Source organism: Cottoperca gobio, chromosome 21 (genome assembly GCF_900634415.1).
Source record: "Cottoperca gobio chromosome 21, fCotGob3.1, whole genome shotgun sequence".
Lineage (NCBI taxonomy): Eukaryota > Metazoa > Chordata > Actinopteri > Perciformes > Bovichtidae > Cottoperca > Cottoperca gobio.
In genome coordinates, this window is record NC_041375.1 from 16,425,850 (window position 1) to 16,453,406 (window position 27,557).

General features: G+C 40.3%; 4 protein-coding genes and 1 long non-coding RNA gene across 10 annotated transcripts; 2 read left to right on the forward strand and 3 right to left on the reverse strand.

Moving 5' to 3' along the window:
• Positions 1 to 26: 26 nt before the first annotated feature.
• On the reverse strand, positions 27 to 9,031 carry ofd1 (OFD1 centriole and centriolar satellite protein). 4 transcript variants are annotated; one of them, XM_029459007.1, is made up of 23 exons: positions 8,871 to 9,031; positions 8,660 to 8,779; positions 8,336 to 8,539; positions 8,186 to 8,254; positions 8,065 to 8,092; positions 7,873 to 7,980; positions 7,655 to 7,791; positions 7,284 to 7,457; positions 7,057 to 7,163; positions 6,831 to 6,950; positions 6,055 to 6,128; positions 5,870 to 5,961; positions 5,503 to 5,692; positions 4,655 to 4,785; positions 4,357 to 4,468; positions 2,663 to 3,385; positions 2,258 to 2,414; positions 2,063 to 2,154; positions 1,314 to 1,442; positions 968 to 1,131; positions 694 to 882; positions 532 to 602; positions 27 to 280 (listed from the first exon to the last, which is right to left on the reverse strand). In XM_029459007.1, the coding sequence occupies exons 2-23, from the start codon at positions 8,747 to 8,749 to the stop codon at positions 235 to 237; spliced, it is 3,207 nt and encodes a 1,068-aa protein (XP_029314867.1). In that variant the 5' UTR covers positions 8,750 to 8,779; positions 8,871 to 9,031; the 3' UTR covers positions 27 to 234. The 4 variants fall into 4 exon arrangements, with proteins under 4 accessions (XP_029314867.1, XP_029314868.1, XP_029314865.1 ...); XM_029459008.1 differs by having other exon boundaries at positions 211 to 280; positions 2,258 to 2,393; XM_029459005.1 differs by having other exon boundaries at positions 211 to 280; positions 8,660 to 8,822; positions 8,953 to 9,026.
• Positions 8,499 to 11,107, forward strand: trappc2 (trafficking protein particle complex subunit 2). 2 transcript variants are annotated; one of them, XM_029459018.1, is made up of 5 exons: positions 8,499 to 8,601; positions 9,527 to 9,653; positions 9,920 to 10,064; positions 10,707 to 10,792; positions 10,894 to 11,107. In XM_029459018.1, the coding sequence occupies exons 2-5, from the start codon at positions 9,561 to 9,563 to the stop codon at positions 10,990 to 10,992; spliced, it is 423 nt and encodes a 140-aa protein (XP_029314878.1). In that variant the 5' UTR covers positions 8,499 to 8,601; positions 9,527 to 9,560; the 3' UTR covers positions 10,993 to 11,107. The 2 variants fall into 2 exon arrangements, with proteins under 2 accessions (XP_029314878.1, XP_029314877.1); XM_029459017.1 differs by lacking the exon at positions 8,499 to 8,601 and adding an exon at positions 9,092 to 9,266.
• A 172-nt stretch (positions 11,108 to 11,279) lies between these two features.
• Positions 11,280 to 14,132, reverse strand: rab9a (RAB9A, member RAS oncogene family). Of its 2 annotated transcripts, XM_029459016.1 has the most exons (4): positions 13,847 to 14,132; positions 13,721 to 13,760; positions 13,249 to 13,363; positions 11,280 to 13,109 (listed from the first exon to the last, which is right to left on the reverse strand). In XM_029459016.1, exon 4 carries the CDS (start codon positions 13,082 to 13,084, stop codon positions 12,476 to 12,478), a length of 609 nt encoding a protein of 202 aa, XP_029314876.1. In that variant the 5' UTR covers positions 13,085 to 13,109; positions 13,249 to 13,363; positions 13,721 to 13,760; positions 13,847 to 14,132; the 3' UTR covers positions 11,280 to 12,475. The 2 variants fall into 2 exon arrangements, with proteins under 2 accessions (XP_029314876.1, XP_029314875.1); XM_029459015.1 differs by having other exon boundaries at positions 13,721 to 13,874.
• LOC115026268 (uncharacterized) lies at positions 13,835 to 26,779 on the forward strand. Its single transcript, XR_003834279.1, has 5 exons — positions 13,835 to 13,965; positions 16,953 to 17,046; positions 17,284 to 17,345; positions 23,039 to 23,141; positions 25,789 to 26,779. It is a non-coding gene; the product is annotated as an uncharacterized LOC115026268 (long non-coding RNA).
• egfl6 (EGF-like-domain, multiple 6) lies at positions 16,420 to 24,769 on the reverse strand. The gene is made up of 13 exons (XM_029459009.1): positions 24,434 to 24,769; positions 23,007 to 23,113; positions 22,620 to 22,712; positions 22,315 to 22,434; positions 22,097 to 22,216; positions 20,947 to 21,081; positions 20,732 to 20,854; positions 20,187 to 20,249; positions 19,514 to 19,768; positions 17,812 to 17,886; positions 17,629 to 17,721; positions 17,259 to 17,521; positions 16,420 to 17,029 (listed from the first exon to the last, which is right to left on the reverse strand). The coding sequence occupies exons 1-13, from the start codon at positions 24,505 to 24,507 to the stop codon at positions 16,922 to 16,924; spliced, it is 1,629 nt and encodes a 542-aa protein (XP_029314869.1). The 5' UTR covers positions 24,508 to 24,769; the 3' UTR covers positions 16,420 to 16,921.
• Positions 26,780 to 27,557: the final 778 nt, after the last annotated feature.

A 27,557-nucleotide genomic window follows, 5' to 3' on the forward strand; every position in this document is an offset into this window, starting at 1 on the left:
GTCAATCCAAAAGAAATAGAAAAAGGTATGATGAAATATGATTTATTCAATCCTATGCAGTTGATGTAAAAGAGTGTCATGTGTACACACACACACACACACACACACAAAAACACATTAATATACATAAAACAGAAAATATAAAACAATGAATGCTTCACACTTAAAAACAGTACAAGACTACAGAGGGTCGTGTAATTCATCGGTTTAGGATAGCACTCCCGAACAACCAGCTCACCAGAAATCCTCATCTTCATCCTTGTGTGAATATGCTGCAACGCTGGGAAAGCAATATCAAGTTAATTGGTGAAAGCCTCGAGGGAACGAAAAAGCAAAAATAGTCTTAATTAAATGTATCCTTAAGACAACATCATTCCAGAACAAATACCGTTCAAAAGACCAGGAGATGAGAAACCACACAATAAATTAAATGTTTTTGGAAGAGGATTATGTAGGCTTGAATATTTATTAAACCTTTTGAATTACAAAACTTAAGTAAAGCAATAAACGTAGTCAAATGTTTTTAGTTACCTGTTATCTTTCTCCTCAGACAAACTCTTGGCTTCTGGGCTCGTACGTCCTGCTTCTTCTCTTCCAGGGATCTGAAACCCCACACTCAGTTTAAAACACACTGCGCAGCTGCTACATGTCAAGTCACAAAAGCAACGTTTTACAAGAGTGTGTGCAAGTTACCTCTGCGTGCTGCTTCTCTCTCGCTTCCAGGACCATCTTCATGTATTTCTCCAGTGGATTTTCACCTTCAGACTCCTCACCGTCATGATCTGCCTCTAGCTTCTGCTCTTCATCAACTTCTTTCTTCATCCCAGTTTCTTCTTCTTCTTCTTCTTCTTCTTGTCTTGGTTGCTCCATCTCTCGCAAAAGCTGGTTAGACATACATACTGTCATTATTCATTGCATCAGGCTACCCGTTTCGTCTTCTTTTTTTTTTTTAAAGGATAATCATTACCATCTCTTTATCCAGTCTTTCAAGTTCCTGTAGCTCCCTCTCTCTGGCTTCCTCTTGCTCCCATTGTCTTTGTTCTAGTCTTTCCTTTCGCTCCCTTTCCCACCTCTGCTCCTCATCCTCTTCATCTTCTTCCCTAGCAGATTCACCTGAGGCCTGTGGGACTTCTATAAAAGATATGGATGGACAAAGGAATTGTCAGTCATGTCTTTATAATGCAATGTACCCCAGAATGGCCACAGGATAAAATATTCATACTGATGGTATACAGTACAAGGTGGCCATTCTTGTCATTTGGGTTCAATTTAGATTATGCCTCAGTATTGGGGGGGGGGGACTAACGACTCACCCGCTTGGCCCTTCAAGTCTATCGGGTCTTCTGGGAGGTCCTGTGGGCGGGGGACAGCGGGGCCGTCAGGGGCCTCCTCAGAGAGAGGGACGGCAGTGTCCAGGAGAAGCTCTGGAATGTGGCCGGGCTCTGGAGGGAGACATGCACAAAGAGATCTTTTATGCTCCACCATAATGCAAAAAGGGCCAGAGGACCAGCACAGAATACATAATCAGCTGCCCTTCATCTTCACCATTGTGAGGGGCCACTGAAAGGACACTTTGGAGGCCAGTCACACACTCATTAAAAAGCAGCCATTCCAAAATCTAAATCCTCCACACTGGATTTACTCCATTTTGTTACTGCGATTTTGTTTAAATTAAAATCATAGTGAAATTGAAAAAAGATAAAAGAAAAGATGTGACCGTTTGTCCCAGGATACAGCGAAATCTTTTAGGCACAACAGGAAAAAGGACAGTGTGCTTTTGACAGGGCTGGTCATCTCTGCCCCATGTCTTACACATATAACAGAACTAGAAAGAGCACTTTATGCGCCAACATAATAAACTGTTCCCTGTCGATTACAACAATTCTGCTCTCAATGCGTGTGAAGCGCGATGACGTGACCAAACAGCAGTCACAGTATAAATCCCACTCCCGTGTTCCATTTGCAAACTGGAGAAGATCTAAACTGGGTCTCACATCACCAGAGGAAAGCTGCAGTGCAATAATAAAATGAACAAAACCCAACAATTACTACTTTAGAGTACCTGACAAGATCCCTGTTAGATCTTCGAGGCATATTTTGTCAGGCTGTGGGGAAGAATCCGAGCTGGAGAGCACAGGTTGCAGCTTTGGTGGACTGACAGAAAAGGGGACATAAAGGAGGACATTAGTATTCACTATCTCTGTGTAAAAGTGTATTAAACTTGTAATGTCCTTTCCAAAGCATTGCCAGATGGTACCTGTAATGGTCTCGTGCTGTGCTCTTGAGCTGTGGGCTGCGAGGTGGACTGAGCTCAGAGGAGAAGTCACCTGAAGACGCCACCTCGTCGTGGGGGTCACGAGGGAGCTGTCTGTCAAACGACAAGTCCGGGAACGCTATTGGAGACACAACTGCTTCTATCAGGGGCAAAGACTTCCTGTTAGGCAATACCTTCATGGGAGAGAGATTATAATCCATAATCTGACATGAAAAGGTGTGGACTGACTGTTTTTGTGTTCTGGCACATTAATCAAATATTTACAGTGAGTGTTAAATGTCAGTATATGGGCGCTGACGACATTTCCTTTCTTGACAGTTAAAAGAGGTACATTGCATCCAATTCCTTTTGAAGTATGTTTCACAAAGCATTTTTTTTTTTATGTACCTTCTGCAATCTCTCTTTCAAGCTTCTTCCTGGAGGGAGACTGCAGTGTGGAGGACAGACGCCTGGATGGAGAGCTGCTTGCGTCCTGTGGGTGTTCATCTCTTAGAAACAGAGATTCAGTCAATGAATGGAGACTGTGGTCAGGGAAAACTGTGGACTGGGGCAGGTTATGGTCTTCTGAGAAGGTCACTCTTAGTTGTGCAGGTGGCACGATGTTTCTGGTGTCATAGGGCGCAGAGGAGAAGGTTCTGGTAGCTTGTGGAGACAGTGGTCTGTGCGAGACCTTTGATTTGTGGGATGAGTGGGTGTGTGAATGGTGAGAAGCTTGTTTTCTTAGAGGAGAGTCTGGATGTTGTGAAGGATGTGCTCGTTGTGGGGAAAGGGGTCTTGGGGGAAGCATGTGTGAGATGGTGGAGCGCACTGCCCTCTGCTGGTAGTTCCTGTAGGCTTCCTCCAAGGTCTCAGCCTCCTTCTGCAGCTCCTGGATCCGAGCCTTGGCCTCGGCCACCAGCTCCATGTCGGAGTCTGGAGCGTCACTCCAAGGGGACTTGTGTCCTCGCGTTGGCCAACCTGCTTCACAAACGTCATCATAACCCACCCTGGCCCTCAGCAGAGCTCGGTCCACATAGATGTCAGGGGGAACCAGCTTGTCAGTGCTGAGCTCCAGAACTGAGCGATCAACAAGAGAGGGCTTGGGGTTACGCAGCACTTCATTTTCAAGAGCTGCCATCATCGCATGGATTACACAAAAGAAAGGGAAAGAAAAGGAAAAGCAAACAACAGGAGAGTTGAACACTAATACAGAAAACCAACCACCATTAAAGAGCACACGTCAGAAAAAAGGGTTGCTACAACTAAGAATTATTTACATGCATTTACACCTCGGGGCTGGTTGCCACTACTGTAACAAGGGTTCCTTTACTGGTTGTTGCCAAAAATGTTAAATAGAAATTGAGAAAAAGGGAAAATGTTTGAGGTCTTTAAAACTTCCCAAATATTTTCCCTTTTGATCCAAGAAAGGAAGCCAGTTTACGAAAAACTGAAAAAAATTGGCAACAAGTTATGTATTACTGATTGTAACACACATCGGTGCAAACAGAAACCTACATGATTCAAAGTGACTAATGACACTAAAGGGCCGTCCACACCAATAACTATAAGTATAATGATGCGAGCGTCCACACTGATGAGCGATAACATTCTGTAAACAGTGGCGGCAATCACACGCTGCACCAAAACACCGTAAAATTACAGATTTTTTATTTGTAATTTTGCAGCCTGATATTACGCTATAAGCGTTTTATAATAGCCAAGACTGAGTGATTAGAGTAATGTTAGACCATCTAAAAAGTCTTAAATGCCATCAATTAGCTTACATAAAAGACATGTTGAGAAACAACATTTAAAATAAAAGCACTTGATTTAGTTTTTATTCATCTTATTGATAAAAATAAGAATAAGAATAAAAAGCTGCTGCACAGCTGGAGGCGAGGAGAGATTATGATTGGTTGTCAGTGTTTCCATCGTTCATCAAATCGTTCTGAAATTGATCGCCACCGTCGTTACAGTTCTGGTGTGGACTCTGCCATCCACTAGAAGCGTTTTTTAAACGACATATTCATAATTATCTTTAGAGTTCTTGGTGTGGACGGCCATTAAGACATGGCTGACATGCATGCCCAGTCATGGCGTACCTTGTTGAGTTTGGCGAAGCTGGATCTTCATTTCCTCAATGTGGTTAGTCATCCACTGTGACCTCTCGTCACACTCGATCAACTGTGCCGTGAGCTGAGCGCACCGCTCCACCTTCAGAAAACAGGACATCACACAAGAAGTTATTGTTTGCACAAAGTATAAAGTCTAAAGCATACCATAAGTAGAAGTCACCGGAAACACAGATTACACAAGACATTCCCAAAGGTTAGACAAATCTGCATGAAAAAAAACAAAAACTGACCGCATAGTTTCCCACACACACGCGATGAGACTGACCTCACTCTGGAGCTGTGACTGCAGCACCTGTTTCTGGTTGACAAACTCTTCCTCATCCAGTCTGCGAGCGCTCTGCAGCCTCCGTAAATCCATCTGCAAGCCCAGCTGCTCCTTGGACGGCTTGCCCAAATCTGTGAGAAGGGTTATCAGAGTCAGAACATACTTTAAAATGGCTTCCTGTTTTCCAGTCCAGTGTCTATTGCATTTAGAAAGATATCTGATGAAAAAGCACGATACATGGAAGTTAATCTGATTAAGGGACTCATGTTAAAAGTGTTCCAGTTTACGGTTATGTACAGAGAGTTCAACACATGGGGCTTTGCACAGTGTTTCTGCCTTTTGTTAGTGATGAGGAGAGAGGCCTACTGCCCCATCCTCAAACAGGAAGAATACGGTATCCCTCAGAGAGAGAGGAACATTTCTGGTTCTCCGCCGTGGGTAAAGGAAGCCCTGTGTCTCTGCTCCACTTCACTCCACTTCTCATCCTCATTCCCTCACTGGTTCCTTCTTAGAGAGCTGTCTGCAGAATTACAAACACAGCACAGAGGCCCCACATTGGCAGGCAAGACACATTCAAAAAGCCTCAGCTGAGCCAGAAGCAGTGGGACAGACTAACATGAATGCTTCACAGTACGCTGCATCTCCCACGGCTCAGAATAAGCCCACACTGGAGCACTGTGAATGCAACATAGGAACTGGATTTATCTCAGTTATAAAAAATAAAAAAAAGACTACAAATATTCTGAGGTACTGATTTTCTAGGATTATAAGCGATAACTCTCAGACACTGAATTTACCAGTCACAAAAGGAATCAGTTGTACAATATTACAGACAAGCTAATCCTCACCTGCATGGAGAAGCCGGTTCTCCTCTTGGGCCTCCTCCAGCTGTGTCTTCAGCAGCCTCAGCTGCCCCTGCAGCTCTGCTTTCTCTCGGTTCATGCTGGGGTAGTCACTCATGGTCTCCAGTCTTTCCCTGAAAAGCTCCTTCTGTTGAGTCAGCAGAGATATCTGCTGCTGTGCTGTGTCTAGCTCAGGCTGAAACGCAACAGAAAAGAGATGAAAAGAGAAGGCAAAAATAAAGCTGGAAACTCAATTGTTATATTGCATTGTGTACCATATACTTATTATGACATCACACTCACTGATTGAAAGTTGTTCAATTATTTAGTATTGTGCCTATTGCCCATTAAAAGACCGGGTTGTGTTGTTTACCTGCAGCCGTCTCAGCTCTGAACATGCTCTGCTGTGCTCCTCTGATTTTCCATTAATTACAACAGACTCCTTTTGGATACGAACAGTTTCCACTGAGAAATAAAAAGAATGTTAACACAAAGGTCAAAGTAAAACATGGGCAATAGCAAAGCGGTCAGTAACCTCGCATTCATTTAAATACTCACCTTTGTTTCTGTTCTCACTCTCAGTTAGTGTTTCTGTTCTCTTGATAAATTCATCCTTCAACTCAATCTGGTAACTAGTTTTTATAAAGACATAAGAACAACGATCAAAAAGAGCTCAGAGACTAAAATCAACACAAACGAGCTTGGACATCCATGTGGCCTATTCATAAAACGGGTACAGAGTAATAAACCAAACCAGCAGCCATTTAGACTAAAGCAATGCACCATTCAGTCGAGTGGATGATCGGGTGCTCTATTGTTTGTTACTCCATAGACAAAGCTGCTGACAGACGGCCAACCAGTCTTAAGTCTGTAAGTACACACTATGTAACTATATAACTGCACAAGTTATAGTAGTTTTAATGTAATAAGAAATTATAAGTGTATTAACACAGAAACTCACATTTTGGACTTTGTGGAAATATGTCTGACGTGCACAATTTCAACTTATTTACTGACATTCATTCAAAAAGAAAACAATTCACTTACTTATAAACAGTTCGAGCACAAATAGTTTTGCTCTAGAATGGAATAAATCTATGACTGAAGATTTTCAATGTATATACGGGCCTTTCTTACTTAAAACTATAAAACAGTGACATCCTCTGGTCACACAATAACAATATCCCTAACAAAAGAAACAGACTAACTTAACTTGAGGGATAAAGTGAACAGAATTGAGAAAATATATCAGATGAGGCTGCATATGTGCAACCAAATGAATATCTTTAACTGGTGCGAGCCAAAAAAACAAACCTGTACAACATGAAAAATACCTGGAAAGTTCATTCTTTAGCCTTTGGTCGTACGTGTCCTCCATAGTCTTCACAGCCAGTTCTCTTCTCCTCAGCAGCTCTTCCGTGGTCTTGATCTTCTCCTCGTGCATTTGACAAGTCCTATCATACAATCATCATTATACATACACAGTAACATTCTCTATGAACCAGTGAGAGAGCAAAGCACTCATTTACTAACATGAATGGTAATAAAAAGAACAATTACCTTTCAAAAGCCTCCATTCTCATCCTCAGCTCATTCTCTCTGTTCCGCACCGTTTCGATTTCTTTCAGGACTGATTGTCTCTGCATGTACACATTTTTTTCTTCAATCTAAAGAATAAAGAAATACAAATAGCAGTATCAATTATACCGTCTTTAGATGTAGGCATTTGCTAAGATTTCTCTTGAGAGAAAGAAACAGAGCACAACATCATATTAGCAGTAATCTACCTCTTGTTGTTTTTGTAATCGATCAATGGCATTCTTCTCCCGCTCCAGCAACGCCTTTGCCTTCATCTCGTAAGTCCTCTCCAGATTTTGCTTCAGTTTATCAAATTCTTTATGAAATTGAGCTTTTTCTTCCATCTTCACTGTGGCGATTTCAACTTCTTTAAAATGTTGCATCTTAAAAAATAAAAGACTAAATGTTTAGTCCAACAGGAAAACTACACATTCACAAATAAGCCACTCATAAAGCATGAAACATTTATAACATAAAGTTGCACCATATGACATTTATACATTTTAAACATTGATTATGCAGCTGTGCTTTACACCAGCTCATGCAGCTTTAGATTCAGTCACTTAATATAAATATATACCTTTGTGTTCATTTCTGCTTGCATCTGTGCTTCAATTTCTTTTCTATAGGCAGCCAGTTTTGATTCGAGTGAAAACCATTTATCTCCACTGTAATTGAAGCTCTCATACTCCTTATCAATCATTTTCATCTTCTCAACTGTGTATGGAAGAAAATAAACATTAAAAACGCTGCATTGAAAGGCATGCGTGTGGAATTTAAGACTTTTTTTCATCCTACCAAGAGACTCTCCATAACTTGCTATGCTGGTTGTCTGAGTGTCAGCATCATGGCACCGGCTGTGAGTATAATGGTGTGTTAGCTGTGTTAGAAGGCTGATCAGGAACCCTGATAGGCAAAGAGAAAATATATCAATTACAGGCCTTAGGGGCAGAAGCAGCTTTGTTAAAAGTCACATAATGCTGCACATACCTTTATCATTGTTATCTTTGTTTGAAGACTGTAAATAAAAAAATAACGCTGTTATTACTAGCATAATTTATTTCTTATTTCAAGAACAATATTCTACATGCCAAATGATATTATTACTTACCAGGGATCTGTAAAGTGCTGATTCCGGACTAATTTTGAGAAGCTGAAGAAGGTCTCCTGTCGTCAAAACCTGCCAAAATGGATCAGAGACCAACATCTTCATCAGCAAAGATGTCCTTTAACACTTTAAACGTAAGCTACAATTACTTACCTTGTCTTTGCGTAAGCCACTTTCAGGGCAGAAAACAGAAAGGGTGTACTCATATCCTGAGGTGCGGAGATGATCAGACACTATGCTGTTACAGGCTGACACCAAAAGGGGTTCAGATTTCCCAGGTACTGGTCTGGGAACTGGTTCTCCTCCAGTCAAAGGTGGGTGTTTTAACTCCTGGATGAGCTGATTCCGCAGCTGCGTCTAATTCAGACCAGAAGAATTACAGAACAAGAGGGATGAAGACTAAACTCTCTAACGCGAAGGTTAGTAGAACACACTCGGGCTACACGAGCCAACAGCAACTTTATTAGCACGACTTACTTTGAGTGTATCGAGAACTCCTTTATTTTTAAACGTTTGATAGAGTCTTTTCCTCAGCTCATCTGGGGATAACGTGTCTTCCTTAGACATAACTTAACTCTCGTTGTTGTTGTGTAGGTCCTGGCATAAGAAAACAACAGCACGTTAAAGCTGACGGGGCGAGCTGGAAAACAAAAGCCTCTGTTTTCAACAACTTTCAAAGTACCCTTACTTGATGTTGGACTGTTGTCACTCTTTCCTCTAAACACCCAATACAATAAGCATCTCAAAAAGGGAATAATGTCTCTAGTTACCAGCCTGACAACCAGAAAGCGTCTCGGCGTCCCTTTCGAGGAGGTGTGTGCCTCTAATTTAAATCCGTCAACGGAAAGTTTGGTTCCGGGCCCACAGTTATGACGTGAGGGGGGGCAAACATATTATATATTATCATTATGCAATAATTTATCATACATGTATTGTAATAATTATTTATATGAAGCTGAGCTGAAAACAGTTGTTGCTAAAAACCGTTTTACAGCAGATAACTGATAAATATATTTGCTTGCTTGACTATGTCGTCATTTTTCTGCGACTACTCTCGCTTCTCTCCAGGAAGCAAACTTAACAGGTAAACAAAAGTCGGTTGTTTGAAAGTAATAAGCTTTTCTCTTGTGCTAACGTTGCGTACTTATACTCTTTCAAGACGTAATATGTATATTTTAGTTTGACAATAATCACATAAAGACTTAAACGACGCTAAATGCAGCACTGCGGCTAACATTAGCTTGCTAGCTGAAAAGGGTTCACATTCAATCGGGTGATATTGACACTGATATTTGAAAAGATGACATTGTTGAACCTATTTCGTTTGGTTTTAATTGTTTTCAGCACAGTCTGTCTTTGCTAAGAAAAAGGGGAAACGATGTCTGGAAGTTTTTATTTTGTCATGGTTGGTCATCAAGACAATCCTGTGTTTGAGATGGAGTTCTTGCCATCTGGGAAGGCTGAATCAAAGGTAACATGGCTTTATTGATAACACCAGCAATTATTGCAGTACATATTTTCTTGTGCAATAACAGTGGTAACGAAATTATAATCGTTATTTATTAGCCTATCCATAGACTACAGTTTAGATTAACAGGATATAGTTCATATATGATGGAGCATGTGAATACACTAAACTGTATTTAAAATAAGTGGTACACAGCATTTACAGTTATTTATAGGGAATAATGTCTGTTAATTTATTACCCTTATTAAGATTTGTGTTATTGACCACAGGATGACCATCGTCACCTGAACCAGTTCATCGCACACGCTGCCCTGGATTTGGTGGATGAAAACATGTGGCTGTCCAACAACATGTACTTGAAAACGGTGGACAAATTCAACGAGTGGTTCGTTTCTGCCTTCGTCACTGCAGGACATATCCTTTCTATTCCTTTTGATTAATCCCTCAATACATAATTATTTATTAATGGTGGTAATCAAAATCTAAACATTGATAGAATATTGCCATGTAGTTTTATTTTCAGAAGAGACACAACACTCCTACATGACTAATATATCATGTTTAATAAACTCATTTTAGAGGTGTACATCTGTAATTTAGAATACAATAATGCAAGATAACTGAAACAATTAGTCAAGTAATTGACACAAATGCAACTGTTTTGATAAACAATTATTGTTCAGTTATTTATAAAGCAAAAATGATCTCAATCCATCTTCCGGAACATAACAATGTGTTGCTTTTTCTGTTTTGTATCATTGTAAGTTGAATATCTTTGAGTTTTGGATTGTTGGTTCATCTTCAAAATAATTTGAAGATGTCACCTTAGACTCTGGGAAATTGTGACGGGCATTTCTTATTTTATAAAATATAAAAATAGTCAACAGATTTATTAATAACAAAAATATTTGTTATATGAAGAGCCAGTCATTATTAACATGTTAGTTTGCAGTATAATGTAACCATGTTTTTAGATGTCATATTATTGTCATTCTGTAAAATCATATTCAAAGAATTCATTGGCATGGCTTTATTTTCTTTAATTGTTTGCCGTACATATAAGATTCATCATGCTGCATGATGTGCGACAAGAAGATGGAATCAAAAACTTTTTTAATGATGTATATGATTTATACATTAAGGTAAGTTGTCATCCATATGATCAGAATAACCTGGCATGAGGTAACATTTGGTCTGTTTTTTTCCTTCAGTGTTTGATTTAATTGTTTATTTTGTCTTCCAGTTTGCAATGAATCCATTCTATGAAATCAATGCTCCAGTCCGCTCAACGGCTTTTGAGAGGAAAGTCCAGTTTCTTGGAAAGAAACATCTCCTGAGTTAATCACTTCACATGTAGTTGTGTGTGTGTATATATCTAACACACATATTTGATGTTTGTCTTTATTTTTCTGTTTCACTATTGTAAAATTAATTAAACACAGATTTTCTATAAAACATTTTCCTGTCCGATGTTTCCAAGGTTGTTTGGTATGAACCAGGTATGGTGTTGGTATGTTTGGTTCTGTCTTTCTTGCATGGGACGAGCTGTGAGTATGGCTGCTGTATGTTGGTTATCAACATTAGACTTTAAGGCATTACAACTTCAACTGATCCCAAGAGTGCTTGAAAAATGATTGAGAATGTTTTTATTTTATTATTAATAGACACAATCTTGTGCCTTGACATAGCTAGGTACTTTGTGTTATCTACCGGTTTAGGCATTATATCATTGCAGTGGTTACGGAGCACAATTCAAACCTATAATAAACAGACTTATCAGTGTTAAGGCTACAAAACATGCTTCAAGAGACAATTCTCAGGGGGTTTATTGATGGATTGGCATACCAGTAGTAAATATTAAGCTGTGGGGAAAGTCGCTGGATGTAAGTAAAAAAGAAAAATGTTCAATAGTGCTTTAAAGATCAAAACATTTGAAAACAAACCCACAATGAACAGTTTTCTTAATCATGACTGCTATTTCATTACAATTTCCTCAAGGCAATATTGATTCAGCAAGTTTTAAGGTAAAAACAGTTAACAGAATACAAAAGTTTCCAGAAACTTAAAATACACTTTATGCCATGCATGTTAAGTTTGCTTTAATATTTATATTTATCTTCGGTTGTTCAGTGCTTCCAGCACACAGCTCTAATCTATTACTAAGCAGAATGTGCACAAACAGACCTAAAGGTGCAATAATCACAATAAGCCTCAATTTGTTAGTTACACATAGTAGTGCCTTAGCTACTTCATAATTCTCTGAAATAAGGTTATTAGGCTGTATAAATTATCATCTGAATGTAAATATATAGGTCATAACTCTGTATTATTACATTGAATAATGCAGTTATGAAATCCTATGATGATTGCACTACCAAGGTAGAACACGTCTTAAGATTGACATTATGATTTGCCTTTGTGACAGAATGGAACATTTAACCATTTGAAAGGGAAGTGAAACTTTTCAAAGATCTTGCCTCTGTTCTTTCACGACAGCTTTTTAGTTCCCCACAGGTAGTTTTAAGCAAACACAAAATATTAGTTTATTTTTCTGCCTCCAAAACCTGACCTTTGAATCGTGGCAGAGCTGAATGAGTGATTCAGTGATTTAATGTTTATTTGTAATTAGATTGGGATGAATTTAGTGTTTCCTCACTTATTATTCAAGAAATCCAACTATTAGCATTGTCAAAACTTCAATAGTATAACAAATCAGAAAGCCAGTAGCATAATTTGTTTAAATATGATGTTACTAATGCATTGTAAACCTACAGCCTCATCACATAAAAGGCATAACAGCAAATGTTAGTGATAACTCCTGGATGTTATGAACAGCAAGTGGCAGCAGAGCGAGGCTTTCTGTGGAGATTGACTGTGTCTGTGGGGATGAGGTGGTCCGTTCTTTCATCCAATGCCAAAACTCTACGCACTGCCTCCTCAAAGGCCACCGCTACATTGGTGGCATCCTTGGCACTGGTCTCGTAGTAGGGGAAGTTGCCGTTTTCTTGACACCATTGCCGAGCCTCCTCAGAAGACACCTGCCTTTCTGTCACGTCCACTTTGTTGCCCAAGACTACAAATGGGAACTTCTCTGGCTCCTTGACATCTGCATAGTAGATGAACTCCTTCTTCCAGTTGCCTAAGTTGAGAAAACTCTGGTTGTCGTCTACACTGAAGGTGAGCAGGCAACAGTCAGAGCCACGATAGAAAGGAGTCCTCAGGCTGCGGAAGCGCTCTTGGCCAGCAGTGTCCCAGATCTGTAGGGTAACCTGGTGGCCGTCTACCTCCAGTTCCTTGTTGAGGAACTCCACGCCAATGGTGTGGAAAAGGTGTGCATCAAACTTGTTGGTAACATAACGATTCATGATCGAACTTTTCCCTACGCCCCCATCACCCAGCAGAATGACTTTCAGCAGGGATGTCTTTGTTGTCATGGCTATTCACTTTCAAATAATTTACCTAATGGAGAGATGCAATGTGCAAAAGTTATTTTTATTGCCTGTACAACACTATCAAATAGTTTAGAAATAGAATACCAATAACTACTTTACTAAAGAAACACAATTTTTGGTAGATGTTTACAGCTTTTTTGTCTCACCCCTGTGTTTGGCCTCCTCCGCTTCTCCAGATCATGTGTTGTAGACCCTGTCCTTGGTCACATGCTAATTTGTTTAATGTTGATGTGAGCGGCCATGTAGATAACGTTCAACCAGCTGTAACACAGCAGTTTCCTGATTAACAGATGGCCCATGACAGCAGTTATATCTGAGAAGCCTCATTGCAATAAAGCAAAACCTGCTAACAAACGTTCAATACACAGTTTTTGAGCACTCTAACAAGGTGACATAATGTATAGCTTGTGGCATATAACGTACACAATATTAAACTAATAGCCGTAACATGCTAGCACACTAATAGAGCAAGTGACACAGTCTGATCTATCAGCTAGCTCCGCGTTAGCTAAGCTAGGCTAACAAAAAAAGGAAAACAAGGGAACACAGCTGGAGTTAATGAAATAACTACATTAGCTGGCTCAGGTTTACTTCCTGGCAAGATTGCTAGTAACGTACCTTATTATGTGGACCGGACAGCTGCTGAGTCAACGAGAAACTAAAGACGAAGTAACAGAAATGATATTAATGTATATGCTTGACAGCTCCTGCCTTGGCGTGGCTCGAGATAACGTCAGGTCGTACCGTTTCCTGGTGAACCCCAAAGGCTAGGCTGGGTGCTAACGCGGCTAGCTGCTAACAAGCTAATGGGCAGCCTCGGATCATGTGATCTTGTTAGACAGCAACAACCAACGAGCGCTGAGGTAACGTTCAGGCCCGTACAACATCTAATATTGTCCACACGTTATACCACTCTTATTTAAAAAGACATTCAACAATTAGCTGTTAGTTACTTTTATAGTGCATATTTGGTGTAATTCGTAAACGAGTGTGAGCTAACTGTTTCTAACAGCGTCTCTCCTGCGGCATCACATCTTCTACTTTGTATGATTCATAATCAACCACCAGAGAGCGACATTTATCTTTGCTAGCTGTTATCTCCCAGCTTCCAGCTGCACACAGACAAAATCCACGCCTTCTAGAAAAAACACTGCAGACAGTAGGCTAACGTTACCACTTAGCTAGCTAACATACTTGTTGCATTATTAAGATATTTCCATTGAAGCTATGGAAATAAATGTTACGCCACATAGCAATACCACAATGTAAATATACTCCAAAAGCATGTACAACAATATTAGCAACAAAAGAGCTTATATTATGCAAACAAAAAATATTATCTGCTTTTCAAAGCTTCCAGAGAAAATAAGTGTTTTATTACAAATATTTTTGGTTAGTCTTTCTTATTTTGCTTTCCTGTTTACTCTTTCAAAATATTATACACAGGGTACTTATACATACATAGGCTACTGTATAGATAGTGTGCAAACACGTGACAATACTGTGTGACGTATGCGTGCAACGCCATGTTGGATGATATACAAATTAACAATGGCGTCTAAATCGAACAACAACAGCAATACAACTTCGACTTCTTCAAAGTATTGTGACTCTCTGGAGTCCTCTGCAAAGGCAAGATTCAGAGGAAAAAGTCCAAATTTGCGGCCGTGACCCGTACACGCTAAAGCCGTCGGATTATATTGAGGATTTAGATTCATTACCGCCGATTGAATATCCGGATATTGTGAACTACCTTGTGCTACAAACGTCGTGGGCAACCAACACACAAATGAAGGCATACAAGAGCTTAGATGCTTATAATTTCTTTGTTTCTGGCTGGGTTGGTAGTCTTCTTACCAAACCACTGAAAGATGACAGGGTGCTCGTCCATGGGCGTGTAAATCACTCGCAAAGAGCTCGAGATACACCGCTCAAGCCGTGGTTTGTGAGTGAGAAGAGCGGCGATGTTATCCTCGCACACTGTGATTGTATGGCTGGATTAAGCAAAGCATGTTCTCACATTGGTGCTTTGCTTTTCGCAAGTGAAGTAGTCTCAAGAATAAGCAAAACAAAATCATGCACAGAAGAAAAGAGCAAATGGCTCTTACAGTGTTCGGGTATATCATAAGCACAAATGTTTAACGTAAACATTGAAAACATAGCTTTAGCATGAGCTCTTACCAGATATAAAGTGGACACCACACACACGGGTGAATTGTGCTTTTTCTTCTGTTAAATCCTCACGAGTTATGTTGCTAAACCAGTTTACGGCGTTCGGTAGACAGCAATTCATCCCTCTTTTGTGGATCAGTGTTTTTGATGATTTTAGGAAATCTAAATAACCGTTTCTCTGGGTCACGAGTAGCGTTATTACCACAATTATACACTGCGCACACGATTGGCATTTTCTTTCAATCTTAGACGTTTAAACACAAAGAAAATTACGAAGCGTTGCAGCAACTCACACGTGAACGGGCGCCGTCTTGGTTGTATATATCATCCAACATGGCTGATTTACGGGTAGGGACGTAAGCGTGACGTCACATGCACACGATCTATAGTGGCTACATTCTTTGTTTACTTCATACACATATGTTATGTATACTTTTGGCTATTTCTGTGGATATCATGGATGAAGGAGAACATGTGTATACTTATTTACTTCCTTTGAGTCTGAATGCTGTTGGTTTATGTCATAAAGCACAGTATCTCCCTCTCAAAGGCAGTAGTAGCACATATGTAAATCAAGTAAACCACAAATAGGCTACTTCAAAATTGTACTTACACTACTACTTAAAGCAAAAGTTAATCCTCTCACCAGCTGTGTCTTCTGTCTATTTTCCCCTTTTTGATATGGATAGCTGATATCATCACAAAAGCATACTTTTCTTAGTTGGTGTATATTGACTACCACAAATCAATGTTCTGGGATAAAATACCAGTCCTGACTTGCATCCATAATTGTACAGTTCATTTGTGGTGGCATTTCTTCAGCCAGCAGACTGAATTCCCTAAATTACCTACATTCTTTTTCATATTACCTTTGGATTTCGTCCAGACTGTAACACTAGCTTATGATGCATTCACCTCCATTACCAGACAACCCCAGTTGATGATGGATGTCTGTTTGCAGAAATCTACAATGACTGACATTGACATGATCAAGATTGTGTGTGTGTGTGTGTGTGTGTGTGTGTGTGTGTGTGTGTGTGTGTGTGTGTCTGTGTCTGTGTCTGTGTCTGTGGTGGTGGGAATGTTAGACGGAGTTAGAAAAAAAACAGATTTAATGTAATAGTACACAATAATATGAAAGCAACATTTACAGCAGTTATGCACGGATTCTTTTTATCATTTAAACTAACCAGACTTCAAGAAAGTTATTAATCTAAGATTGAATTTCAGATATAATTCACTTAAGAATTCACATTACATGTCATAGATTATTTTCTGTTAACTTCGGCAATCACATACATGACAAAGGACTAAGCACAATACTGTTACATCTAACTTAACAGACATTTCCACGTATTCCTCAGATCTGAGTTCTCTGTATCGTAAGAGACCTTTTTGAAAATCACGATAGAGAATCAAGCAGGATGTATTGATGTAGCAGCATGTAAACATTAAAGTAAACATGCATGCACTGATAGTACATAATCTTCCCTTGAGACCATGTTTCTGTATCTTCATGTTGATGTCTTGTGGCAAAGCCATTAGAAAACATTGAGAAACTCCAGACCATAATACAGACAGGAAACAGGAATCTTTAACGTGTCAGTTAGAGCTGATTTTCGAATTGTAAATCCGGGGTGGAGATTCCTAAACAAATGGACTGACATCCTCTTGACAGGGCCCTGAGGTCAGCACAACATTTTCCAGCCCAATCTCTCCTCCAACATCCTTCCCATGCTGAGCTTCAAAGACAATCTGAAAGACATTCAAGGGTACAGTTGAATCTTTAGGTTGTAGAATCCACGGGGTGTTGTCTTTCAAACATACTGTCTGTAAACCACATGAATTTAACGTTGTAGAGAAAAATCACAACTAGTACTTCATAGACTTATGATACAACATTTGTGCTGTTTTTCTTTTAGCAGTTGCTGCACTGGTTCGACAATTATCTATCATTGATTATATGTGTTATAACATGACTCACCGATTCTGGTGCCTCCTCTTTCCAGGCCACAGTGAGGAGCTCTGTCTGCCAGCCCTGGTCTCTGCTTCGGCTCTGCTCCCATACTGGGTAAGCATTGTTATCCAGCAGCACCTTAAGAGTTCCCACATTTTGGCCCACCACGCGGTAGTCAAAGGTGAGGCAGAAGCTGCCCTGCTGGGCGCGGTCACTGAGAAGCAGCTTCAGCTTGGCTATATCCTCCGGCTCCCCTAGGAGCCCACTCATAGCCATGTAGTACTCAGTGCCTGAAAGAGTTTGTAGCACTTATACTGTCAGTGAATGCACCTAAATGCACGAAACTAAGTGAATCTTAAATAACCTTTTAAACAAAACATATTAATAATGATGTTACCTTTATGGTAGGCTACACTCCAGTCCATGTCATCATCCTTGTCTTGGACCCACTCACATGCTCCCTGATCAAAGTTGCAATCCATGATGAACTCTAGAGAGTAAAACGATAGGAGCACATTAGCAAACTAGTCACACAAACAGTCGTTATATAACAATGGCACATAAACCGGTATTTGATTACCTTCCTGAACTGGTGCTATTGATAATTCTTTGACTTCTGTGGCCGGGCCGAACAATGACTCAAAGTCCTCTGATACTGTGTTAAGACATTAAAGGGGAGAAAAATCAATGTGAAATCATGAATGTTCAGCTTAATATACATCCACTTGCCAGTTTATTAGGTACACCTATCTTAAACTATTGCAGTGTAATACAACAGTCCTGCAATAAATCCTACTTTCATGAAGGTTATAATGTTTCAACAACAACTAGACTGCATTAGTTTTTGCGTTAGTTTGTGTACATAACCAATTAGCAACTTGTATAATATTTCCGCTTAATATGATAATGAGTAAATAAGTTAAAGTAGACACAACTGTATCACAATTACACTCAAAATCTCATAAAATATGCCCCTTAAATTTTTGCCTCGTAAAAATGACAGAGAACCTTTTGTTTATGAATTCCTCGTAAAATATGTGATCTTAAAAAAACATTCCAAAATTATGCAGCAAAGAGATTTTCCACAATGAAGCAAAATCCAGAAAGGGCCTTTTTACCAACAGGTGTAGACCTGCCCTTCTGTCACTCGTGTCTTGAGATGAATCTACAACTTTAGGATACAGCCCCCTCGAGTATTTCAAAGCTCTCGCAGCAAACCACCCGGCCAGACAAGTGACAGCTGGGGTTATTGAACCTGCTCAGTCAGAGTGGGCTGGTGTTAGAGTGGTCTAGAGTGCTGATGACAGACTTTCCAACTAGGAGTCAAGTCTGTTTGCACAACAGCTGTTTTGGGGAAAACATAATAAAAGGCTTGGAGGCTTAGTAACCTCCCCCCCTTCCTCACCCTCCTCCCAGGAGATGTTAAGCAGGATGAGTTGTATCCCTGGGCTCTCACATGCCGACAGAGTAAAATTCCTCCCTGGAGGTGATGGATGTCTTGGGGCCTGTCTCCTCTTGCTTCCTGAGTTCTTACACAGTCTCGGGTGTTTCCATAAAGATCAAGATTAGTGGTGAAAGGTAACCTCGTGTATGGGGTTTCTCATTGAGAGAGTGTGGTCATACCGCTGCATGACCACACTGTCCACTATTCACTTCTTATCTGATGAAAGTGTTGGAGAATGTGCATTTATACACAGCACGCAAGCGTGAATGACATGTGCTAGAAGCCATCATGTCTCATAATAATGTCCCTCCTGTTATACAGTTTATTTGTTTTAGACAATGGTTTGATATTATGAAAGAGTTCAAAAGTTTCAGTCATTTCAGCTAAGAGGAGGCAGGATCTTTTATTTATAATGCTGAAGGACGCGACAGCTTGACAATAACAATGCTTGTGGTTCTTTGTGGAAATAACTGCAACATCTGAATCAGATTCAATGTGTCTAGTATGTTGTTCACTGAAAAGAGTCAACACATGTGTTTCTCCATTGTTAGTAACATTAAACCTTCCAAGAAGAGTTGTACAGGTTTTGGAGAACTCCCAGGTTGACAGGGGACATGATGCAACAAGCCCCTTTCTTCTCTGGTCAAGGTCTTAGACCTGACCTGCTTACTTATACTTATTAAAGCTGCACACAGAATAATCGTTAATTGTATTCAGATGCTGTGCAGACACAGGAGCAAGGTCTCTGTAGAAACTGAGTCTGTATATTCTGTGTATGGTTAATACATTGTGGACCACCCAGAATTACTTCAAAGGAGCCAAACGAAAGGACACTTACTGAAAACGTCTCCTCTTGGATTGAGCTGGTTGTCTTCATCTTCCTCCTCCTCCTTTTCCTCTTCTTCCACAGGAAATTCATCTACCTGTCTTTGCTCAGTGAGCGGGCCAACATAGTCCTCTTCATCATAGTCAAAAGGCTGTTGGCGGATCCTAGAAGGTGCCGTCGCGACTGGTTCAGGGATAAGATTTTTGATGTCCTCCTTGTCCAGCGTGCCTCCCAGAATCCCGGGCCTCACTTGGGAGTCTGGGATGGCTGCAGGCAGGAAGAGGAATCAGATTAGGCATGTGGAACCTCAATCATGAGCGGGAAAGACCGTATTTCAGCAGGATTCAGATGCGTTTGTTGTCATGTATTTTGCAGCTGCTGTTCTTGTCCTACTCCATGCAGAAGAAGCATGGCAGCAGCATTCATTGCACATCACTTAAATTAGTGTTTTAGGTGCTCAAGCATTTTATCACACAAGTACTCTATATAAACAGTCATGCTGAGGGTTCCAGGTCTCATATCAAGCTGAGTGCACGGAGGACGTACAACATTTCCAGCCATTAGCAAGGCAGAGAGTTCGGAGAGGTGTTCTGAAAAGCGGGAGGCAAGAGGAGGGAATGAATGGGGTTGCAGGGCAGGGAGTGAACAGCGGAAGCACAGACTCTTGGATTCCACACAATCTCACCATTTAGGAAATCATCTGCGCTGCCTTTGTCTCCATCCCACGACCTCTGATAAAACGGCTTGACTACAAAAAAATGAAGGCATCTTTCATATAGGCGGAAAAAAGCCTGTTCTCTTTATGTCATTTGGCTACATGAGGCTTCACCTGTGGGCCTGGTTTAATAAGTGTACAGCACAACCTGTCTTTCCTCTTCTTCTCCTTCTTCAGAGGCCTGGCTACCGTACAAATGTCATACTTACGCAGGTGTGTTTTCGATCTGGCTCTCTTGCTGACATCTGTAACGGGGAATGGAGTCTGAAAACAGGAAGCTAGCCTTGGCACGACTGTTGTGTGCCGATATTTTTAGAGTCCTAAATAAATATGTGACTGTAAAACTGCTCCTGACCTACTGTATCTGAGTGACTGCTCTCACTTGGGAAATGCCTGAGACATGAGTTTTTGAAATCTATGGTGAATGGTTGTATTTGACACGTTTTATTTAATATCCAAAGGCATCACTAAATCCACTTAATTCAGAATTCTATGTTGCGGTTCTTTGATCTCACCAGAGCATTCAAAGCCATTGCCTCTGAAGCCAGACTTGCACCTGCACTTGTAGTATCCTTGAGTGTTCACACAGACAGCATGGTGGCTGCACTTGTGGGTGCCGGCTGCACACTCATCAAGGTCTGAAATTGGAAGAAGCCTATTTGTACCTTTTTTTTTTTAGGAGCAGAAATCATTGCAAAGGTTTCCCCCATAGTAAACTTGTATACCTTACCTACACAGTCATATTTGCCGTCAACATATTTCAGGTCGTAGCCATCCTGGCACTTGCAGAAGTAGCTTCCAAAAGTGTTCACACATTGTCTGTTGTATGGGCAGAGGTTCCTCCCAGTTACACATTCATCAATATCTGAAAGGAAACAAAAGAGGGGGAAATTAAAGAGCTTACCATTTTATATTTATCAAATTTGAGTTATTCACAAAAAGCTAAAGCATCGTTGTATTCTGTGGCACTATACTTTATAAGAACACAATAAGCACCCTAAGTGGACATGGAGAACCTTTAAACAACACATGTTACATTAGACAAGATTGAGAAAATCAGTCCGCTATTATTATTTTTGGGCATATTTTGCCATTTTATTTATTGATCAGAGCACTTTTTAGCAACCTGGAGCAGATTTTTAAAATTGTTTTCAAGAAGATTACATTTTTTGCTGGCTGCTTTTACCTTGCTCAGTGCCTCGTGTTTTTCACAAAAAAAACATGATCCCTCACTGGCTTCCCAGCAGAATCAGCTAACTTGTGTTTGAAGCGGCCCCCGAAAGTGCTCCAACTAACTGTTGCGGATGCAATGAACGACTTAACACAGAAGGAAATGTGTACCAGAAGGTTTTTAAGCATCAGTAACATCACCGTTAGTAATGCTTAATGCTGTTGAATGTGATACAATGCCATTATTTGTCTGTTGTGGTACATCTGGGATACTTTTCGGTACATTTTGCGAGTAAAAGTGTACCTCTATTACTGAGTGTGTTGAATCCATGGTATTCCTGAAATGTAATGCTCCAGAACTATTATATTACTTCCCCTGTGTGATCATTATGCCAGACTGGCTCTGTCATAGCTCAAGCAGTTTTGTGGGAAGAAATATCACTTAATTGCATCCATCTGATTTATAAGCCAAGCATGCAAAAACCACATAATAGAATCTGGACAGAATTGTTCCACTATGCAAAAACTCCCAATCCATGAGACAGGAAACAAGTCAATAATTTTCTTTACTCTGTATTCCCTATTTAGATAAGGGCTATTGCTCCATCTGATTACGTGTCTCTAACTGTGTATCATATTCGCCCTATGGCAATGATTGGAATGATTAATGATTGTTTATAATCTATTGTTGAGTGCATGTGGTTGCTTACCTACACAAGTCCTCCCATCTTGCCCCAGCTGCAGCCCCGCAGATGGGCAAAGGCAGCGAATCTCCCCGAGAACTTCCTCACAACCGTATTGACAGTGAGCAATAGAGCATGTTCTGGAGTCTACATACACAAACACACACATTTATAAATATTTAAACTTGCCAACTTTTGATTTTTTTGTATGAGTATGTATGGATAGTAGCACGAATGGGCCTCACTTGCACAAGATCCATCAGGCATTACGGTGTAACCATTGAGACAGTAGCACTTGTAACTTCCGTAGGTGTTCATGCAGCGATGCTCACAGGGACGAGGTTTCAGGCCACACTCATTCAGATCTAGAAATAAGAATCAGCCTCATTTGTTAAGTTTTAACTGTAATTCTTTTTATTGAAACACAAGAGATAAAGATTTGCTTAAAGTAAAACATACCTAAAATGAGCTAGTAAATCCAGTTATATGCTGGAAATTAGATTATCCTGTACCCAGATTGACCCATGTTTTCCAAACCCAAACTACCCACCTTGATTACACGTCTTGCCGGTGTATCCTGGGAAACACTTGCATTTGTTGGGGCCAACACATTCTCCGTGCTTGCAGCCGTGGTCACATTGAGCTGGTAAAACATTTAACAAGAAAAGAAAATAATACCACCAGAAATGTCAGTGGTTGGAGAATCGTGGACTATAGTCAAACCACACATTTCCTTTATGCAGTCAAGGTATTTCAGTCTCATTTCCTCCACATTTTCTGGCTTAGGGTTAGGGGTTAGGGGTTAGGGTTCTTTCATGAAAAGAATAACGATTGCCAGGACGCTTTTTATTGTGGCAGTAAAAAAATAAATCTCTCTCTCTCTATATATATATATATATATATTATAAAGTAATCCATCAATCGGGACGGCTCTTACCCTCACACTGTCCTTTACTGTTTTTCTTCCAGCCGTAGCAACACTCCAGCCTCCTGCCATAGCGACACACACCTGGTTGGTTTCCAGTAAGGACTTGTCTGTAGTGCCTTTGTAGAACAAGAGAGGGAGCGGAAGGTAAGATGTGTAATTTCACTGTCTCATCAACATTTATAGCCCACCCTGGTTAATGCATGGAACATCAGACTGCAGAGTTGGACTTCAAGCAAAATCGTATCACAATAACAACAATGAAACACTAAAGATATAGGGTTACAAATATGTCAACATTTATAACGTTTATTTCTGCCATCCTTTTTTGTCAAATGTTGGTCCCAATGGTAGTTGTGTGAAAAAACAAACAACATAAATAAAGTGTCCCCTCACAGGTTTGCTTAGTGGTAAAAGGGGCCTCCCTGTGGAGCTCCGGCCAGCTGACAGGATGTAGGCTACAGATGGTGAAAAACACTCTAATCACACACTTCCTGGGTTGCACATTGATACCTTATGCACAACCATATGTCCTCCTCTTTCACTGCACTGTCCTTGATCTTCACCTGACTCCAATTTTAGGTGTCAGGTGAGACTCTACGGTGAAAATTATTCTCAGTTGCGGTTATGGAGTCAGCAATGCATTCAAAATAACCTACAGTAAATATAGATTATATTGCATGTGTGTATTATTAACTTGTAAATTAAATTAAGATGTTAAGATGCCATTTGACTTGGACTTAGCACACAAGTGTATTTGTGTCAGAATCACACATCCAAATCGGACTTCACAGCTTTCAGCATCATTATCTCTAAACTCAGTGCTTAACTCTAATATGCCAGATGTTTAGGTTTCACAGGGGCAGCATCCTATAAGCAGCCTTGGCTCCAGTGGGACTGGGAGAATCTGAGACTTGATACAAAATTAACCAGAATAGCCCACAGGAGAGGGGCTCTTAAGTGTGACAGGTGCTCTTCAGTTATTAACAGTTGCTGTGCCACATTTAGCTGACACACTGTCATCACTGTCATAGTCGTCCGCTCGCAGGGGCAGCAGTGTGTACATATCATCAAAACAACAGTTTTCCCTGTAAAAATGTAAAGCGCATATCGTGTTACTTGTGCACTCTAATTTAAGTAAATGCACGTGGAGGAGCTGGCAGTTAAAATGGTAGTAGTTAATGTTTTGGGCTACAGGAAGTGGGTCAAATTGCATATTGTCAAAAACAGTTGGTGGCACTTCTTGTTTATTATTGGCGCCAGTGCATTTCAGAGTTATTGCCATGTGAAAGTTATAATACATAGAAATCGATCTGACATTATCCTGGAAGATCGTTTTAATTCCCGACCGAGTATATATCCAAGTAAAGTTTACACCTGCTGCAGGTCTCAGGGTACAAACACCATACAACATCAAACTGCTCTAGTCATTGACTTACCTATGGGCTTCTGCACTACCAGAGGAGATGTGAAGCAGAAGGAAAAGAGCACCAACCAAGGTGAACGGCTGCATGTCTGTGACCGTGAGCAGCCGGAGAGCTTTGTTTCCCACAGGGCTGACTTTAGTTTCTGTGAGTTCTGACTATTCCTCCTGAGGGCTTACGCTCATTAAAATGCTTAGACAGGAACAGGTCTTAGTTGAGCCTTTACACAAGGCACGCCGGATTTCATGTATTTCCAGAGCCTAAAGTAGAGGTCTCCTCCAGGGGGGGAAAAATCTCTCACTCTCTATAACGCTGCAGCTAGACTCTATGTCCCATAATTTGCTCCTTTTTCTTCCTCTCTGAAATTCCAGAGGTGGGTTGACACTCTGTGAAATGACACTGCACTGTGAGTGACTTTTGGGAGGTAGGAGTGGGTTTGTAAGGGGGGTGGGGATTATCTTTAGGGGTGCTTCTCTCTTCACTGAAACCTTATAGGCTACAAGACCACATGAAACTCTTCCTGTAGGAAAACCAGTAGGATCACCAGTAGGAAAAAGCATGCTGTTGTACAAATCCAGGGCAACCTATTGACCTTATTTGGGGGGTTTTCTGGGATAACAAGAGCTTTACATGCATTTGTTGCTTGATTATCTGCCCGTGCTGGTTTTTCTTCTTCTTTTTTTTTGGATAACTAGCTGTATCGGCTAATTGTGGAACTCAGACATGCAGAGGCCTGTCATTAGCAGCTGCAGCGCTCTTTGATGTCTTACTCGCAGGTAGCACATAAAGCGTTGCTCACTGACATATGCTAAGTCCAAGTTTAGCCATAAAAATGTTTAATGAGTTTTCACGCTTTCAAAGTCACATCTGGTGCTGACCCTCTGTACCCTTATAAACGGGTTCTGTGTTAGTTTACATTCGATGATGAAATACTATACTACTGATTGTTGCACTGAATTAATTTACACAGTGTATGTCTGCCCAGTGCCACATTGTCCAAAATGACGATTTGAAAATTGCATTGGAAATAGTTTTCAGTCTGCCGTTAAACACTGTAGTTGAGCTCAACAATACAAGTCTGTGATTACTTTGCCAGACATTCAAAAGACATGTCAAGAAGCCGAAATGCCTCGTTAAATGTCGGTTAAATCTCATTTTGTTTAGACAGCGTGAGGTCAAAAGTAAAAAAAAAAAAAAGTCTGGACACTCCCGTTGTTGCACCAATTTACTGCGAAAATAATACACATTTGAGTTTGGTGTGGCTCCCCTCATGTGGTGCTCCAGAACAAATCAGTGTGGCTTAGATACACTGTACGTGACTCTGAGCTCACACGCACTCACAGCAAGATGAACCTGAACTTGTATTGCAGAATCCACATGCAGCAGTTCCTAAATGCTAATCCAGGAGGACGTCTGGGAGATGGAGGAAGTGCGGTTGCTGGGAAGCAGGCAGTGGTTGCTGCAAATATGCAGCATTGTTAGTGCTGCAGAAGTAATATCTGTTAATAGGGGAGCAAATATTTGGACAAACCCCCATGGACAGTAACAATTACCATGATATTTTCTAACCTTAAACTAAAGTCTGTAGTTTACCATAGCTTAACTGTATAGGTTAGTTGTCATGACAATCTTTCTGTAACCTTATCCATGTAGTTTTAAATCTTTAGGCGTAGCTATGCTTCCTTTCAGGAGCTAAATTGGTCAAAACGTTTTCACAAAAGCAAGAAGTTGGAGAAAACCTTTCTTTTTTTTATGTAAACTGTATTTTTTAAAGACATAGTTTCACACTAAGCAATGTTCTTCTCCATGGAATTATGTGGAAGTAGAAATACTGTGAATTCTTCCATTACAAATAATTAGACGGTTTTGATTTAAAGCTAAAATTGGATGGAATGTAATGTGATGGAATTATAACCGTCTGGAATGAAATAAGAGACGTATTCTCAGAAAACAATGGCTTGTTTTGATGTTGTTTTCTCTCCAGTCAATGCTTCTCGCCAGAATTGTTTGCGTACTCTACAGTGCATGACATTACAGAAACTGGTCTCCAGCATCTTATGTCTTACTCTCTGTAATGATTTGTCCTCGTCCTCACCACCTCCTGCAATCCGAGGAACAGCTCCTATGCTACAGAATAACACGCACACAGAAATTGACTGACATCTCAAGCATGTGGCTCATGCATACTGTACATTAGAGCTGTTTCCTTACGTTGGTTTTCGTCGGTGGTGTGTTCTCTTGTGCTCACAACAACAGCACCATCTTCTGTCCGGGAGAAAGCCCTGGCTCCAACTGTTATCCAACGTATTTCTGTGCAGCTTAGTGGCTTTTCAGTTAGCAAGTATGACAAAATATTGTTGCCTGAAGTATGTTTTAAATGACAAAAACATAAAGATTGTTTAATTTGTGTAAACAAATTTAATAAAAAAATAAATAAATTCAAATGTCATTTTCTTCCAGGAGGGGGAGATATAGTTCAGCATTTACCAACACACACAAAGAGCCTAGAGGAAGACAAAAGCTCAATACTTTGCCTGTAATCTGCATATAATCGAAGTTTCTTCTTCATTAATCAAGAATCACCTGGATCACTTAGATTTGTTTCAATTGTAAAGAAGAACATGATGTTTCTTTAATGTCTTTACCACTTAATTGTTTGTTTGATTGAATGTGTTATGAATAGTTTGTGAGTGGAACGTTACCAGATATATTGTATGCTTTGTCTCTTCTCTGTCACCAGAGGTCACTGTCGGTCTGCATATATGTTGTGTTGTCTGAAGTAAACTGCATCATTTCCTGAAAGAGAGTACAGGTGGCACATTATAAAGAGAGGTGATTATTCACGTGTCAGAGGTCTACTTTGCTGTTTCCTGGGGTTGTTAACATGGAGTTCTAATCAGTAAAGGGCTAGTTTGATCCTTTTTAAGGATATATGTTAGATCTAGACTTAACGCACACTTGGCCTTTTTCATGTATTGACTAAAAATATATGTGCTCTTGTTTCTGACTGCAAGTGATGCAGCACTTTGTTGAGATATTGTTAACGTCCAGGAAGTGTGCCTCCTCACTTCCTGGCATTCACTCAGGCCAATTCTCTCCACTCACTTAAATCTTGCAGACATGAGTCGATAAAGTCATA

Excerpts from the sequence above, each read along its gene's own strand:
- ofd1 (XM_029459007.1), bottom strand. The coding sequence starts at position 8,749 with ATGTCTAAGGAAGACACGTTATCCCCAGATGAGCTGAGGAAAAGACTC. Across the intron at positions 7,981-8,064 it reads CAAAGATAACAATGATAAAG|GGTTCCTGATCAGCCTTCTA; the intron begins GTATGTGCAGCA and ends TTTGCCTATCAG. Across the intron at positions 883-967 it reads AAAGACTGGATAAAGAGATG|CTTTTGCGAGAGATGGAGCA; the intron begins GTAATGATTATC and ends ATGTCTAACCAG.
- trappc2 (XM_029459018.1), top strand. The coding sequence starts at position 9,561 with ATGTCTGGAAGTTTTTATTTTGTCATGGTTGGTCATCAAGACAATCCT. Across the intron at positions 10,065-10,706 it reads TGCCTTCGTCACTGCAGGAC|ATATAAGATTCATCATGCTG; the intron begins ATATCCTTTCTA and ends TGTTTGCCGTAC. Across the intron at positions 10,793-10,893 it reads TATATGATTTATACATTAAG|TTTGCAATGAATCCATTCTA; the intron begins GTAAGTTGTCAT and ends TTTGTCTTCCAG.
- rab9a (XM_029459016.1), bottom strand. The coding sequence starts at position 13,084 with ATGACAACAAAGACATCCCTGCTGAAAGTCATTCTGCTGGGTGATGGG.
- egfl6 (XM_029459009.1), bottom strand. The coding sequence starts at position 24,507 with ATGCAGCCGTTCACCTTGGTTGGTGCTCTTTTCCTTCTGCTTCACATC. Across the intron at positions 22,217-22,314 it reads GCCTGATGGATCTTGTGCAA|ACTCCAGAACATGCTCTATT; the intron begins GTGAGGCCCATT and ends TTGTGTATGTAG. Across the intron at positions 20,855-20,946 it reads CGGCAAATATGACTGTGTAG|ACCTTGATGAGTGTGCAGCC; the intron begins GTAAGGTATACA and ends TTCCAATTTCAG.